The sequence below is a fragment of the Brassica oleracea genome, chromosome C3 (assembly GCF_000695525.1).
Source record: "Brassica oleracea var. oleracea cultivar TO1000 chromosome C3, BOL, whole genome shotgun sequence".
Classification (NCBI taxonomy): Eukaryota; Viridiplantae; Streptophyta; class Magnoliopsida; order Brassicales; family Brassicaceae; genus Brassica; species Brassica oleracea.
This window is the reverse complement of record NC_027750.1, coordinates 26,609,976-26,627,391: the sequence shown is the minus strand read 5'-3', so window position 1 is coordinate 26,627,391 and position 17,416 is coordinate 26,609,976. Positions and strand designations below refer to the sequence as shown.

At 35.0% G+C, this 17,416-nt stretch overlaps 1 protein-coding gene across 1 annotated transcript; it reads right to left on the bottom strand.

Moving 5' to 3' along the window:
• Positions 1-1,728: 1,728 nt before the first annotated feature.
• On the bottom strand, positions 1,729-3,328 carry LOC106329401. The gene is made up of 2 exons (XM_013768046.1): positions 3,172-3,328; positions 1,729-3,105 (listed from the first exon to the last, which is right to left on the bottom strand). The coding sequence occupies exons 1-2, from the start codon at positions 3,243-3,245 to the stop codon at positions 2,706-2,708; spliced, it is 474 nt and encodes a 157-aa protein (XP_013623500.1). The 5' UTR covers positions 3,246-3,328; the 3' UTR covers positions 1,729-2,705.
• Between the last annotated feature and the right edge of the window lie 14,088 nt (positions 3,329-17,416).

The window sequence follows — 17,416 nt, the reverse complement described above, 5'->3', positions numbered from 1 at the left end:
TCAAACAATCAATTTCAAACAATCAAAATCGATTTTCAGAATTAGGGTTTTAGGGTTTCGATTTTATTAACAAGCAATTTCAATTTCAGGATGATCAAATTCAATCTCAATCAATCAATCAATCAGTTTAATTAATCAATATTTTTCGAATTAGGGTTTAAGGATTTCGAAAATTTGATCTTAGATCAAAGAGATTTGATTTGAGATTCAAAACCTTTAAGGTTCTGATTTTAATTAATCAATGGATCAATCTCAATTTTTAGGGTTTGGATATCGAACTTATAGAGCTTCGATTTACTCGCTTAGGGATTGATCTATTATCCTATGGCTTTCATCTTAGAGATTATATTTTAGGGTTTCATTCTTTACAATCAACCAAATTCGATTCATTATGTTCTTAGAATTCGAAATACCTTTAGTTTAGTTGTTTGTAGAAACCAGAACACCAAGAATGAACCTTGAGCTTAGACACGATCGGGACGCGAGCTGGCTGGGACGCGAGCTGGACACGAGCTGTCTTGGACGCGAGTGTATCTGTGCGTGAGAGCGCGTCGGTGGTCAGATCGACAAGCGGTTTGCACTGACTGATTCGTCTTGGCCAGGGCTTCGATTTGATATCTTGATCGTTTTCTGGGTCCTCACGGTTTGGGAGAATGGCCTCTTCGAAGTTCCAAGGCAGATTCCTTTTCATTTAGGGTTTTAGTGTTTTAGCGATTTGGTTTTAGGCTTAGGGTGTTAGAGGCTATCGTGCTGATAACGTGTTGTAAACTTAAGGATTTAAAACTGTAAGTTTCTGTATATTATTAATGAATAAGTGTTCCCTTTATATAGGGGTTATAAGAGAGATAAATGCAAATACAATAATAGGAAATAGGCAAGTTGTAGCCGCCTCTCTCTCTTCTCCAAGTCTCGCGTTTCTCTCTCCTCTCCAAGTTTCGCGGCCGCCTCTGTCTCTCTAGGGTTGGGTCGTCTCTCTCTCTAAGTGTATGAACCGGTTATGGACCGGGCCGGTTATGGACCGAGCCGGTTATGGACATCCACCAATTGATTTATAACGATAATTAATTTATCCCCTAATGACAAAGTCTTGGTAAAACTGCTTCCTCGTTTACTAATCTGTGTGTAGATGTAACAAAAAGTTAAAAAGGTGGCGCAAATAGATTGTAGAACATATTATTAGCAATTGAAATCATAGCTATAGTTTACAACCCCCATCTCTCTTACCCTGTGTTTTGGTAACACTCTAACTGTTGATTTCTTTTATAAACATACATACATAATTTTTAATGAATTTCCTACGTTTTTCTATTTTAAAATCCTACAAAATTATAAATGCCTTTATTAGATGTTTGAATCATAACTTTCATTGCATCATCGTTTCAGTTATACTATAGTCTTCTTAATTATTGTTGATGTTTCAAAAATTTATGAAGTTTTTCACAAAAAACAATTATAGTCTGAAATCTTTCTAAATAAAATAATGATCGGGTTGTTCTTTTTACCTTTTTTTTTGTGAAATAGAGGATTATATTAAGCTTAATCGAAGATTACAATTAGAGAGCTCACTGCCAGAGAGTGAAACTCACTTGTTACATTAAAAGAAACTAAAGCATTAAGAGGATAGGTTAAACGGTTTGAATCATAGGTAAAACCGGAAGCTTCTAAAAAAGAGTTTCTAAGCTGAGAGATTTTATCCCACAATTGTGAGCAGATATCATGGCGTTTTGCATTATCAAAGTTTCCGCAATTAGGAGCGACGCCACAAAAGAAGCTGTCGTTGAGTGAGATGTGGATGTTCCAGCATCATCGATGGTCCACGTTTTGGATACCTGGTGAGAATTACCTCTTACAAAGAGGGACTGTGGTGAAATGATTATCTCCTGAAAGGAGGAAGTGGATGACGATCTCTCTCAGCCCTGACGAGAGGAAGTTTGAGTAAACTTAACCATAATGGTTAAAGTTACTGGGCTAGTAGGAGTAAGATTTTGTCTTTTCGGATTGTGAAACAATGTAGCGCTTGAGCTTGTGATTTTGTTGGCCTTCGGTGGTTGATTGATGGACGATGTTGATATTGGCTTGATAATTACTCTTGTCGGGGTTGACCTCTGATGATGAACTTGACTAGACATTTTTAGAATAAATCCAACGACTGAGACAGGAAGAACGGGTTCTTCCCCGGAATAGCAGAGACAGCCACCAACGCAAGATGTTAACGGCATGGAGATGATGGTCGAGCTTTGTGAATCCCAATCTGGTCGAAAACTAAGAGCACAGACACATGGTACCAGATCCGGTCGATAAGAACAGTGAAAGCACAAAGGTGAGAAATGGATACCATCCACAGAGCCAATCACCACCAATATTTTAACAATCAAAAGCCAGTCCTCGAGACTTCAGTTTGTTGCGTATTGGAGAGAGGCAAGCTTGGAGACGATTCTTTTTTCCACCAAGACCCTCGCATCAACATACACATCTTGTACATGGAGAATCAAAGCCCTTAAGGCTGGGTTTGGCAAACGTTCATTCTGGGTGTTCCTCGCCGGAACAGCTTGGTGATGAGGAGGAGCCTGCATAACTGTGACTTGCAGCTTTTTAAAGGGCTCCAGCGGCATCTTCTGAGAAGGACATATCGGTGGCTGAGGAGACTTCCCATTTAAATCTGAGATTTTTGAGTACTAGGAAGTTGTTCTTTGTAGATCCGGTTTTCAACCGATGGAAGGCCCGCTTCTAGATCTCATGAGCTCATAACGATGGATTGAAGAGACTAGGGCCAGATGAGTTAGAATCAGCTTCAGCGGTTTCATATCCAGAGATTTGTCAAGTTTTGTGAACGTCATGCTCAGATCTGGAGATAGTGATGCTCGAAGTAACCGTAAAGCACATGTGGGACAGGGGTGAAACATGGGGTCATGGAGGATGAGAGACGGTGGGGGGTCAGGAGGGACTGGAAGGTCAGGAGGGTCCACCGGAAAGGCTACGCCGATGTCTGGATCTGGAGGTTCAGAGGGCGGGAGAGGAGGAGAAGTTGAGCCAGCTACAGTTAACGCCATGGAGGGAGACAAAGACTTCACGCCAGTGTGTGACTCAAGCACCGACGCGGCGGAGGATACCTCGCCTTTCATGAGGAGGAAGAGGTGGGGCTGCACCAGTGAGAGATCTTCATTGGCGGAGAAGCTTCGGAGGCGGCTAGATACGATATCACACCCGTTCTTTTTACCTATAATGCTTTCTATGTACCCCAACATTTATCGCAATAGTTCTCACAAAAAAAAACATTGATAGCAATTTTTCATATCTCCAAACGATCGGTTTTCTTATATCTCTAATTTAAAACATTTGTGGTACGAAATGCTATTCTTTAAGTCAGATTTTTTGCTAAACTAACTTCAAACATGTGAAAAGTTGTAGCTTTCTATTTTATGCTCTAAGATTTAGGTTTTAAATATTTAGCTTTGACTTTAATTTATTTTGCTGTAAAAAAAATTTCAGAGCACCAAATAAAGCTCTAGAGAAAGTGCTTTCTAAAACTAACATATATTTTTTTTAATGTTTTGGATTTGAATTCAATTTTTAAAATAAAAGCATGATTGATTTTAAAAATGACTGTAAAAATTAAAAGTCTGTTTACACCTTTTGAATTAAAAGCATGATTGCTTTAAAAGATAACTCTAAAAATTAAAAAGGCTGTCTAAAGCTTCTACAGACAATACCAACCACCCCCTTAAAGTCTGGAATTAAGCCAAGTTACAAAAAAAAAAAGTCTGAACTTTTCACAGTTAATAAAAAAAAGAAAAATTACCAAAACGGAACAAAAAAGAACATAGTTGTCTCTATGATATAAAACCATATTTGTCCATTTATTCTCCCTTTTACCCTTTTCATTTCTGAAATTTAATGAAATGAATAGTTTTATGAATCCAAAAAAATATTAAAAATATAAACAATTAATAAAACACCTATATACACAATCACTTTTTTTTTGGTTAAAAAACTTGATAAATAAAATTTTAAAATTATGTTCCACTAAAAGTAGAATTCGTCTTCTACGGAAAATGGGTTAGTAGAAAACGAATTTCAGAATAAACAAGTCCATCTACTTTTTTTTAAAAAGAAACAATCTAAAAATGATTAAAATTCTAAATATGGAGAATGCGAATTCTACTAATTGTAAAGATCGTTACTTTTCTTTTGAATGCAGTTTCTACTTTTATGAAGTATTCTAAAATTCCGGGTATGCGAAATCTAAACTTAACACAAACATATACAAAAAGTAGAAATTGTATTCAGAATTTTTGTCATAGTTCTACACAGTGTAGAAGGTGTATTCTACGGATAAAAAATCAGTTTTTTGAAAATTAAGAAATTTTCGGTTAAGAAAATATTCTAAAAATATTCTAATTTCCTAAAACGTGTCCTGGTCGATTTTCTTTGTCAAAATATCAAAAAAAAAACGATTTTGGCTTTTCTTCTTCATCAATCTATGATTTCTCCTTAGTTTGTCGTGTGATTTTCAAAAACTCTTGTTCTATGATGCATATCTATACAATATGTGGTGTTTGAGAATTTAGTGTAAGGACATGATGGGTTTTTTTGGCTGATGATAAAGGGGGTATGCTATTGTTATTGGAATCAAGTTCTACCTTAAAGGATTTTAAAAGAATAGTTTTGAAGGAATTTAGAAACCAAATGCAATTAGGTTACGGGATATTTTTGATCTGTGAAGTGTGTTCTTCTTTTTTTAAATTGTTTTTACATTTTTTTTTCTTTTCTAAAACATTATGGGATTACCTTATTTTTTTATCTTTTTCCATAAAACTTTTTAAAAATGGTTTTAATTTATGTTTAATTTGATTAAGGAAAAGTTAGTTTTGGGATTATGAAAAATATTATACTATATAGACAACTTAGGATGGTTTTATACCATAGGGACAACTATGTTATTATTTTTGTTCTGTTTTGGCAATTTTTTCTAAAAATTTCGGTACAGAAAACAGATTTTACTAGATAAACAAGAAAATCAAAAGCAAACCTACTTTACAACCGACATCCATATAGTCTTACAATAGAAATATATCTATACTCCAAGAAAACTTATCTTTCAAGTTACAAAAAACGTATATTTCAAACTAAAAGAAGGTTATGATAAATACTAAGTGGCATGTATACTATATGGTGGACCACTGTGAGAGCTCCAACCGGTTCTGTAAGATTTTTTTATATCTATTATATATGTTGCTAAAGCCGATATACACTTTAGTTATCATCAGTATCTTTTATTTTTTTTAGAAAGCTTATCAACAGTATCTTCCCTTTTCTTATGTGATTTACTTATTTTTGGTTAAGGGTAATCTTTTTTTTTTTTTTTTTTTTTCAACTGTATTGGAAGCTTTAGGTTTCATCAGCTACACACACCTTAAGCTTTGGAGAGCATCAATCGAAAAGAATCGAGATCTCATCCAAACTCATACTCTCTGTTTCATAACAACCCGCCTTCAAGAAGATCAAACAGCCTTCACCGAGGAAAACTGTAGATTTCGAAGAAACATCGATCTACGCTTTGAAGAAACCATCAATCATCTTCGATCAATCCAAAAATCCACAGAGATTTTCAGACCGAGAGTCAATTGGACAGAGGAAGAGAAGAAGCATAGATCGAGAACTTGATTTCGGATGAAACCAGAGAAGAAGCCGGCGAAAGAACGGTGCTATAAGAGCCACCGCTTTCCCGGAGATGAAAGCCGGCGAAACCGGGGCTGTCAGAGCCACCGTTTCCCGGAAGCAAAAGACGGCGATAGCGGTGTAAGAGAATAACCGCTTCCCAGATACTAACCGGTTTCATCTCAATCCTTCCTCTGTGTCTGATTTAGAGAAAAGACAGAGCAAAAGGAGAGAGAAACTTCTCTGCAGCTGTGTTTTTTTGGTTAAGAGTAATCTATTACTTGAGATTCGTTTCAGTTAATTTTGATCATTATCCGTCGACGTGAACTTAGGCAATTTACGTAACATCTTTTTTTTTTTTTTTGATAAATCCTTTCGGCTGATCCGGTCGGTCCCGGGAGGAACGCAGTTAGTGCTACAGAGCGAACTAGCCCGAAAGCGCACCACACTGCTTGACCCGAGTTTGGAATACCTTCCGACTAATGTCAGGGGGTGAACCAATCATCTGTTATGGTCCACCATGTAAACCACTTGAGCCGAAACCCAAACCCAAACTGGTCAAATAGTGATAATTTAGTTTCCGGGGGGAATCGAACCCAAAACTGATGTGGATACACACCAAACCCCAAGAGATTACCACTAGACTATCACCACTTGGTTATGTAACATCATATTCATAAACACCTTTTGCGCCTCTGAGTATTATATGTCTCATGAATGTGTGGTTATTTTATCTTTATAGTGCTCATTTAACAGATAATTTTCCTAATAACACGGTAGTTAATACTTATTTACTATTGGTTTAGTGACAACAAGTTTGACATATGCTAATGAATTTTACATGTATTCTTTTGATATCATAATATAGTTGAATGTAAACTAAATACAAGAAAAGGGGAATACGCTACTTCTAACAAAGACGTGACATATTACAACTTAAAAATGATATTAACTAAATTAGTAATGAGAAAATGAGAACTTAGACTAGAAAAAAAAATGCATATATTCATGTATCGAAAAGTGTTGCTTTAAATCTCCATCCCACAAATGACTAATCCTTCCCCAAATTTCTAAAAAATAATAAGAAAACAGAAAGCATATCTTAACGCTGAAATAAGATATATCGAATTACCATTTCATGTCTTTATATTTGAGTTGTTTTTTATCTTGACCCGAACAACCGTACGGGTTTTCTTTAATACAAAAATATTTTAGGTTATGAAATAAAATATATCAATAATTAATATAATTGGTGTTATATTTTATCTAATCTTATAATAATATTTGTGTGGCGTATAATATTATTACTATAAAATTTATAAATTTTGTATTTTTGTAACAAAATTTATTTTGGAAAAAATTATTATGTAACAATGCTTATTTACATAATTTTGTTTTATTTCTAGATTTAAAATATATGTGAAAATTAAATTAAGTTGAACCTACATAATAGAAAATTTGGTATATAGTGTTATTAACTAAACCAATTTAGTATAACTGTTTAAATAATAAATCAAATTAGTTTTTAATTCGGACAGTAGACTTAAGTCTTATATACACATATATATATATATATATATATATATATATATATATATATATATAATCTGAATAAAAATCAAATGTTTCCTCTATGAAAATATGTGTAAATTAATTGTACTAGGGTCGGCTCGTCCTACGGGCGGGATATACTTTACTTGTAATCAAGATTATTATTTTTTATATGATTTGTGGTTTGTGTTTTATGTTTACATTTGCAAGAGATGTATATGAGATATAATATTTTTTAATTTAAAATTAACCAAAAAAACTATTTTTTTTGTCTCTCTCTCTCTATTCACGCTACGGGCGTGTTAGTAACCAAAAATACATAAATATATCAGTTAAAAAGTATTTCAAAATATTTAGCTTACTTAAAATTTAAGGTGATATTAACTTTTATTGTGTATGTTTTGTTATTCTTTTTATAGATTAAGATCATCTTAATATTAAAATGTTCATGAATACATAATAGTTTTACATATTTTCTTTGTTTATTCTACTGTAATTATGATAATTTTTATAATAAGTAAAATAATTAAATTTTTATAATAAGTAAAATAATTTTTAATACAAAAATCTTAGATTATATTTTTTCTTATGAATATTTTAAAATTTATGCTTTTGATATTATATTATTAATTAGGTGTTAAAATATTATTTTAGGTTGATGTCAAATGAAACATTATTTTCATATATATATATTTGAAACTATTGTTTTTCATATCGTATTAGTTTTAGTTGTTTTTTCCGAAATAGGAGGTGCGGTTGGACGAATTTTATTTCAAATGTGTCAACGATGTGATTGTTTTTTTAATTAGGTTAGCAGGTGCCATTTGTCGAGAAGAGAATATATATGTTATGGGAAGTGAGTGCTCTAAATAAGGCATAAGTTAGTGTTTAGACAAAACTACAACGCTTCAATTTCATGTAAGAACATGTTTAGTATTCCACACTCAGCTCATTCGTCCACCGTTCTCATTTTATTGTGATATATGCAGACTCAAACTTAGAAGTATATAATAAGAAAAATGCATTTTATGAATATATCAAAACTCAGCCAATTTTGGAGACACAAAAGCAGCCAAGTTGAATAGAATTCACAGTCCAGTAGTCGGTATGGAAAAGATGTAATTGAAATATACTCACAAATCACAATCATGCATACTCACACAGGATTTTATATCCATAAGTGTCTGCACTAACTGTTGTATCCTTGAGATCAGGGCCAACAACCTTTTAGAGAACCACAGTAATGAAAAATCAACACCAATATGTTGGAAATTATTATGAGCTAAAGATAAATAGATCTTTTAAAGAAAAAGTTCACTAAAAAAAGTCATCTCACCTCTTCTACCGTCTTCCTCTTTTCTCTTCTTCTCTGTTTATTCTGTTTCTCATCTTATTTTTTCTGTTTCTTATCACTTTTCTGTTCACAATCCATTGAGTACAACTATGGGCTTAACAAAAAAAAATTTCATCACCCTTTTGTGTTGTTTATTAAGAGAAATGAACTGATGATTTTGTTGGAAGAAAACCTTCATATTTATAATGAAAGATTAACACAAAAGAACGAATGAAGAGATTCATTGAATGTGAAATCGTGTGAGAAGTAGAGAGTAGGTATTAATGTGAATGTTAATGAAGATGCATGAACCAAGTTAATTTCCGTAACGGCGCCAGATTAAAGAAGTCTTTTTGGCTTCCAACTGACATTGATCGAATCGTTCGTCGCCGATTGGATTTCTATTGACAGTTGACTGAACGGGAATTGTTGCTCGACAGCCACTTTCCATAAGTTTCGTACACAGTTTTTTTAGAGAAGGTGTATTTGGACCGTAGTAAACACATAAAACCCATTAAACTCAAAAATTAATGAAACATTGTCTTTTGATTGATCGTGACACGTGTCGTCACTACAGACTCCGAATTAGTGACATGGAATCTGATGTGGATGCTCTAGGAGCGAAAGAAACATTTCTTTATATATATAGATTACATAGTAAAAGCATTTAAATATATGACTTATAAGTGTCAAAATTAAAAAAAAAAAAATCATATATGAAATAAGTCATAATTTATGTGCTAAATAGATAAGATATTTTATCTTTAAATTAGAAATAGAAATGAATATTTCTGTTTAAAAACATCTTTTAAACTATTTTTAAATTTAATTTTTAAAATTAAATCAATTTAAAATTGTTATTATCATTAAAATATTATTAAAAGTATTATATATAATTATTAATTTTTCCATGCAACCAAAACTAAACTAAAATTTAGTTTCTATTTATACTTTTTGATAATTAAATTTTAATTAGCTAATTTCAAAAAATATGTTTTAAAAAGATTCTAAAAGATATTTGAAAGATTTTGTTAGACATTGTTAAATATATTTATTAATATTTAGATAAAATAAAGATATTAAAAGATATTATAATTAAGGTATGTAAAATTTTTTACGGATGGTCTAAATAAAAAAAATCACACATGAAAAAAATCATGATTTCTATTTTAACTGTATAGATTTGAGTATTGATTTATATGCTCAACAAGTTACGAAATATTTGAAACAGCTAAACATATTTAGGCCTTTTAAACGTTGAAAAACTATAAACCAAGATATTTCATGTCCTGGGCCGCCCTGCTTCTACGATTTTTTTGTCTTCCTCGCCATTTTCTCAGTACATGGTTGGTAATTTTCTGACAATGCATTTTGTAGGAAATATTTTTATCGGAATATGGTATGTTCTCTTGTAGTGCATATAGACTAATTAAATTTATCAAATACCTATCATTTACGATATCTTTTGATCAATATGTTTGTGTCAAACTATAATAGAAACCGCATATAATGGAAACCTTAATTGTATATAAAATGCAATATGCAAAAAGGCCAAGGTGGAAAGAAAGAAGGCCAAGAAGAATCTCCAGAAGTGAGCATGAGGACGCGACCTCTCTTGTTATGCGGCAAGAGGTAGAGGCGCCCATTATATTCCATTTACTTGTTGCAGATATTTTTTTTATTTTTTTCTTAGTTAGATTCTTCCTGTTGTTTGTATTTATTTATTTCTTCTTTCAGAAATTATTGGGAAAAAAAAATTATCTCTGTTCTTTTCCTTTATTTTTTTTTTTTCGTAATTTAATTAGTTTAGTAAAGTATATAAATCTACTCTTTTTGAGTGGTATCTGAGCAGCTTTAGAGTGGCCACTCTTTTTGACCTAAAGCTACAGCAGCTATTCTTCCTTCGATCTCCCTCTTTGGTGGTCTGTTTCTCTCACCGCCACCGGGGATGGACTCGTCTCTTCATACTCTAGCTATTGACGTCTCTTTTGGTGGGTTCCATGGAAGATGTGGACGGATCTGGAGTTTGTATGGACTCAATCTCCACATCGCTTATGATTTTCACGGTTAGGTTTCTCACTTCTTCTCTAGCTTTGGTTCAGAAGTCCGTTTGGATGGTGTCCAAGTTCAGAGTTTGAGTGTATTGCGGATGCAGTTAAAGTAGTTCTGTTTTAGTATTTTGTAAAGGTTTAAGTAGCAGATTTGGTTCGTATGGTGGTGTCTCAATGGTCGTTTGCCGTTCGTTTATTATTCTATGAGTCTTTCCGGAGTGGTTCATCGGTTAAAGCTTAATGTTGGTTGAGAGTATGTATGGGCTTCTATCTGGGAGTAAGTGGGTGCTGAATGCATCATATCTGTATCCGAAGGTTGTGTGCACCGAGTAGAGTTCCCTCCTATCGGGTGATGAAGTCGTGGGGTTTTGGTTCTGTGGACATTATCGTTTGGCGGGCGTGAGCAGCAGCGATAAGTCGTGGTGCACAACGACGAAACTGTTTGACTCAAAAATCAGAATCAAACACACAAACTCGCTGATACACTCTCTGATGAACTCGACGACGTAAGTAAGAAAGTTGAGTTTGTAGAATAATAGAGATAGGAAGAAGAATGCGGAAAAGGTAGAAGATAGACACAAGAAATTGTTTACCCAGTGGTTCACCTAGAATGGTTTACGTCCACGGGGACCTGGCAAGAGGCAATCCACTATAATCTCAAGTACAAAGAATATAGAACCTCTCTTTCTCTCACAACCAAAGCTCACAAACCAAGATAGGTTTTTTCTTGGACAAAGGAGAAAAAGTACACACGAGATCTATTAGGTTAACCTAGTCGGATTAGGACATTCACCCCTTTCCATAAACCTATTAGGAAATATTCCAAAATACTTGTAACTTCCATAACTCCATGAAAGTAATATTTCCAGGATACTGCCAACTTCCATATCTCCATAAAAGTGACATTTCCTTTTTCTAACATGACGTCTTTGTCTTGGTTTAAGTTACTCAATCTTGTTTGATTTCCATCACCAAATCATGACGCAGTCCATGATATATTCTCTGACGTAGCCAATGATGAATCCCAACAAACTCCACCTTGATGACATCAAACATGATCCACTACTTAGGTTAATCAAACTCGTACTTTGTCAGGCGATGCCGAATGCTCCTCAGTGTTCAGACATCCAAAGGAAGTCCACCGCTTCCTCAAACTTCTTAACCATAACAACCTTGGTTAATATATCAGCGGGATTCTTAGAAGTACAGATCTTCTTCACACTTACATCACCTTGAGCGATAATATTCCTGATGAAGTGCATCTTTCTGCTGATGTGCTTAGTCCTCTCATGATACACATTGTTCTTGGCTAGACACAATGCACTTTGAGATTCACACGATATCTCCACTGTGTCTTGCTTGAATCCAAGCTCCTCCGCTAAGCCCCTAAACCATATTCCTTCTTTGACCGCTTCAACCAGCGGCATATACTCTGCTTCAGTCGTTGACAGAGCCACTACACTTTGTAGACTTGATCGCCAGCTGATTGTATTACCACCAGCATGAAAACATAACCTGAGATCGACCTTCTCTTGTCCAGATCTGAAGCAAAATCAGAATCACAGAAACCTTCAACCTTAAATACCTCATTCTTCCTGAAGCACAGTTTCAGATCTTGTGTTCCCTTCAGGTACATTAATACCCACTTAACCGCAGTCCAATGAACCATCTCAGGCTTACTCATAAACCTGCTAACCAACTCCAATGCATATCCCAGATCACACTTCATGCTTATTATATTATACATTATGCTTCCGATAGCATTAGCATATGGAATATCCTCCATACTTGTCTCTGCTTCAGCATCGTCTAAGGCAGACAATTTGAAATGTGCACCAACAGGCGTTGACACACTCTTTGACTCATCCATGTCGGATACCTTGAGAACCTTCCTGATATAACTAGATTGAGATAGTGTCAGAATTCCCTTCACACGATCTCTCTCAAAATCCATTCCCAAAATTCGTCTTGCTGGACCCAAGTTCTTCATCTCAAATATGCTGCTGAGTAGCTGCTTCACCTTTATGATCTCTGCTGCATCCTTTGACGCAACCAACATATCATCCACATATAACAGTAGATAGATGTACGTACCATTGGTTAACTTCTTGATGTAGACACAGTGATCATAATCACTCTTGACAAATCCATGACTAACCACAAACTGATCAAAACACTTGTTCCATTATCTTGCTGCCTGCTTTAGTCCATAAAGAGCCTTCTGAAGTAGACAAATGTGATCATCATTCCATTTAACCTGAAATCCCTCTGGTGGCTCCATGTAAATCTCTTCTTCAAGTGTACCATGAAGAAACACAGTCTTTACATCAAGTTCCACAAGCTCCAAATCCTGGTTCACTGTATTTGACAACATGAACCTTATGGACACATGTTTCACGACAGGTGAAAACACATCTTGATAGTCAATACCCTCCCTTTGAGAGTATCCCTTAGAAACTAACTGAGCCTTGAATCTAGGCTTCTCAACACTAGGTATACCAGAATTCAACTTAAAAACCCACTTGCAGCCTATTACGCTTACTAGGCCTTCTCACAAGCTTCCAGGTTTGGTTCTTATCCAGTGAAGTCATCTCTTCACTACATGCTTCATCCCACTGACTTATCTCTTTGATGTTCATCGCTCCATGATAGTCTTGAGGTTCCTCGGCACATACGTCATTAGCTACATATAGCGCAAACGCTGCTATATCCTCCGAGTCAGAGTACCGTGCAGGTGGCACTATTCTTCTCCGAACTCTATCCCTTACTAGCTGATATCCTTCAAGACATTCACCTTGTTCATCATTTACGTCAACAGCTACTTCAGCTGTTTCGTCAACAGCTCCACCTGAAGGTCCAAATTCCGGTTCTAACAAATCCTGTTGTTTCTTCTAGCACAGTCTGATTTCTTAGCTTCTCTGTGACATCTGCTTTAACCTCACAGACACTCAAATCCTTGTAGACTTTATCTTCTGCAAATAACACATTCCTGCTTATAACACACTTCTTCTCTTCAAGAAGCCAACCTTTGTATCCTTTCACACCTGATGGATAGCTGACGAAGATTTCCTTTTTAGCTATGGCCTTGAGCTTTCCCTGATCTGCATGGATGTAAACCACATATCCAAATCTTCTTAGGTGCATATAACCGGGATTTTTGCCCAACCAAAGTTCCTCCGGAATGTTCCCATTTATTGCAGAAGATGGACTCCTGTTTGTCACATACAATGACATAGACACAGCTTCAGCCCAGAATTGTTCCTTTAGACCCGACTCAACCAGAAGGCACCTCACCTTCTCCATCAGAGTCATGTTCATACGTTCAGCTACACCGTTCTGTTGTGGTGTATATGCACAAGTCCTATGTCTCTTGATTCCATGGTGCTTACAGAAGTTGTCAAACTCTGTGTTACAGAATTAAAGTCCATTGTTTGTTCTAAGACAACACACCTTCTTCTTGACTTGATTCTCCACCAACTTCTTCCATTCACAGAATTTACTAAAGGCTTCTCCTTAGCAGCTAGGAATTATACCTAGACCTTCCTTGTGTAATCATCGATAATAGATAGGAAATATTGCTTCCTTGACAGACTTGGCGTCACATTTGGAGATCCCCATAAATCAGCATGTACATACCTAAGAGCTTCACTTGTATCATGTCTTCCGATGTTGAAGCTCAACCTCTTCTGCTTCCCCATCACACATCTCTCACAGAACTCCAAAACTCCAATCTTCCTCTTATCGATCACCCCTCTCCAGGTAAGAATCTGTAGATTCTTCATACTCATGTGCCCAAGACGTCTATGCCACAAGACTGTCTCATCCATAGATGGTTTTTTCATGACACTGTTGTTTACTTCACCTGACACAGTCTCACCATCTAACAGGTACAATGACCCAGACAAGGTTCCCTGAAGAGCTAGTTTACCATGCTTGTAAAACCTAGTCTTCCCATGTCCACAACTATGCACAAAGCCAAACACATCCAAGGTTCTAGTAGATATCAAGTTCTTTCTTAATTTCGGAATATACCTGACATTCGTGAGCATCTTGACAGAACCACCATAAGCTTTGATGTTGATTGTACCAATCTCTTGCACTCCAACCGCATAATCATTAACAACAAGAACTTGTCCTGAAGCCAACTCTTCAAACGTGTGAAACCAATCTCTCCTACACGTCATGTGGTAGGAGCATCCAGAATCAATCACCCACTTATCATGATGCCACATATCTGCTACCGACAGTGCATCATCCGCTGATTCACGATTTATCACAACGGCTGCTTCAGCTTCGTCTTCTCCTCCGCCATTCTTTTTCTTGTAGGCGTAGCACTCCCTCTTGGTGTGCCACTTTTTCTTGCAGAACCAGCAAGTTATCCTAGACCCTGAGATCGATCTAGACTTGCCCTTTTCTTTCCTCACAGGATCCCTTTTCTCAGTCCTTCCTCTAGCATAATATCCTTCACCACAATCATGTGAAGCCGTAGAGGACTTCAGATCCTGATCTTTAGACCTTGCTGCACTTGTCACCTCTTCCAACGACAATGTATCCTTGCCGTACTTAAGCGTTTCCTTGAGAGAGTTGAACCGTGAAGGAAGCAAATTCAAGATCAGAATCGCTTGTACCTCCTCTGACACAGTTACATTCACGCTTGACATGTAAGAGACAATCTTCAAGAAGTCATCGATATTCTCATCCATACTCCGAGTATCGACCATCTTGAAGGTATAGAATTTGTGGTGCAAGTGAATTCTATTCGGTAGAGTCTTCGAAAGATATAACCTCTCCAGTGTAGACCATGTAGAAGCAGCTGACGTATACAACTCGATTTTCCTTAGCACATGATCTCCAACATTGAGAATGATCAGATTCATCGCCTTCTCTGATCTTTCAAGCCTTTCGGCTTCCTCTTTCACCAACCTCTCCCTGAATACATCTTCGTCTTCATCCTTTCTCATCACTACGCAGAAGGTGACATAGACTCTTCTAACACATCCTTTAAACCAAGGACAGACAGATGTGCAAGCATCCTCTTCTTCCACAATGAGAAGTCACCCTTCCCATTAAAACGTTCCACCTTAATTCTTGACTTCGCCATTGACAACGACACCAACCTGGCTCTGATACCACTTTGTTGAACCACAACGACGAAACTGTTTGACTCAAGAACCATAATCAAACACACAAACTCGCTGATACACTATCTGACGAACTTGACAACGTAAGTAAGAAAGTTGAGTTTGTAGAATAGTCGAGATAGGAAGAAGAATGCGGAAAAGATAGAAGATGGACACAAGAAATTGTTTACCCAGTGGTTCACCTAGAATGGTTTACGTCCATTGGGGGCTGGCAAGAGGCAATCCACTATAATCTCAAGTACAAAGAATATAAAACCTCTCTTTCTCTCACAACCAAAGCTCACAAACCAAGCTATGTCTTTTCTTTGACAAAGGAGAAAGAGTATACACGAGCTCCTCTTATATAGTAGGAGTCTATTAGGTTAACTTAGTCGGATTAGGGCATTCGCCCCTTTCCATAAACCTATTAGGAAATATTCCAAAATACTTGCAAATTCCATTACTTCATGAAAGTAATATTTCCAGGATCCTGTCGACTTTCATATCTCCATAAAAGTGACATTTCATTTTCCTAACATGACGTATTTGTCTTGGTTTAAGTTACTCAATCTTGTTTGATTTCCATCACCAAATCCTGACGCAGTCAATGATGGATTCTCTGACGTAGGTACTGATGAATCCCAACAATATATATATTTATTTATTTATTTATCAATCAAAGATGCAACTATTGTAAATATTGGAAAAAAAAAACAGATGTTATGTATGAATACAGTTAAATTTTGGATACGCTGAGACCAAAATTTATTTGTGCTTTTTCTGTCCGGGCCTGAGCAAGTTCATGGTCAAGATTCGATCTAGAAACTACATTACAAAATTATTGAAATTGTATAACCAAGCTTGATTTGTGTAACTACTATATGTCTATATCACTTACCAGTCTTAAAAATCATGAGTTTCCAACTCAACATCAATTGATAAAGAATAATGGAAAGGTATTCTGAAAATGTTTCTGTTACTAATGTTAAGTGTGCTAAACACAAGGAACGTTAAAATGAAATAAAACAATACTTCCTCCACTTCAAAACATACACGCTTTATAATTTTTTTTTTCAAAAATACATTTTGTGTTACTTAATAGTAAATTATAAATTTCGTAAAACATAATTTTGTTTATTAAATTATATTTTTTACAAGTTGCGGAAATAGTTAATTAGAAAAAATGTATTAAGAATCAAAATCAATATATTTTTAATGTGTGTCAAAATTCTAATATACACATATTTGAAACAGACCCCAAGAATATATTCCCTCCGTTTTTAAACATAAAATATTTTAGATAAAGTACACATATTAAGAAAAAAATTTGTATTTAAAATATCATTAAATATATAAATAAAAAACTACTCAACCAATTACAAAATAAATTATAAAATATGATTGATCACATATTTTTTTTTATAAAATTAAAATTTATCTAAAAATATAAAAATATTTTATATATTGGAACATCAACATTTCTTAAAACATACTCACTCCGTTTCATAAAGTTACATATTTTAGAGAAAAAAATTATTTCAAAAAGATCTATTTTTTGCATTTTCAATGCATGTTTTATTAACTAATTGGAAACTTCAAAAAACTTAATTACACTTATTAGATTTTTATTGGCTTAAAATTTTGGAAAAAAATAATCACAGAAAATTATGCAAATTTAACGCATTTTATTAAAATATGTGAAA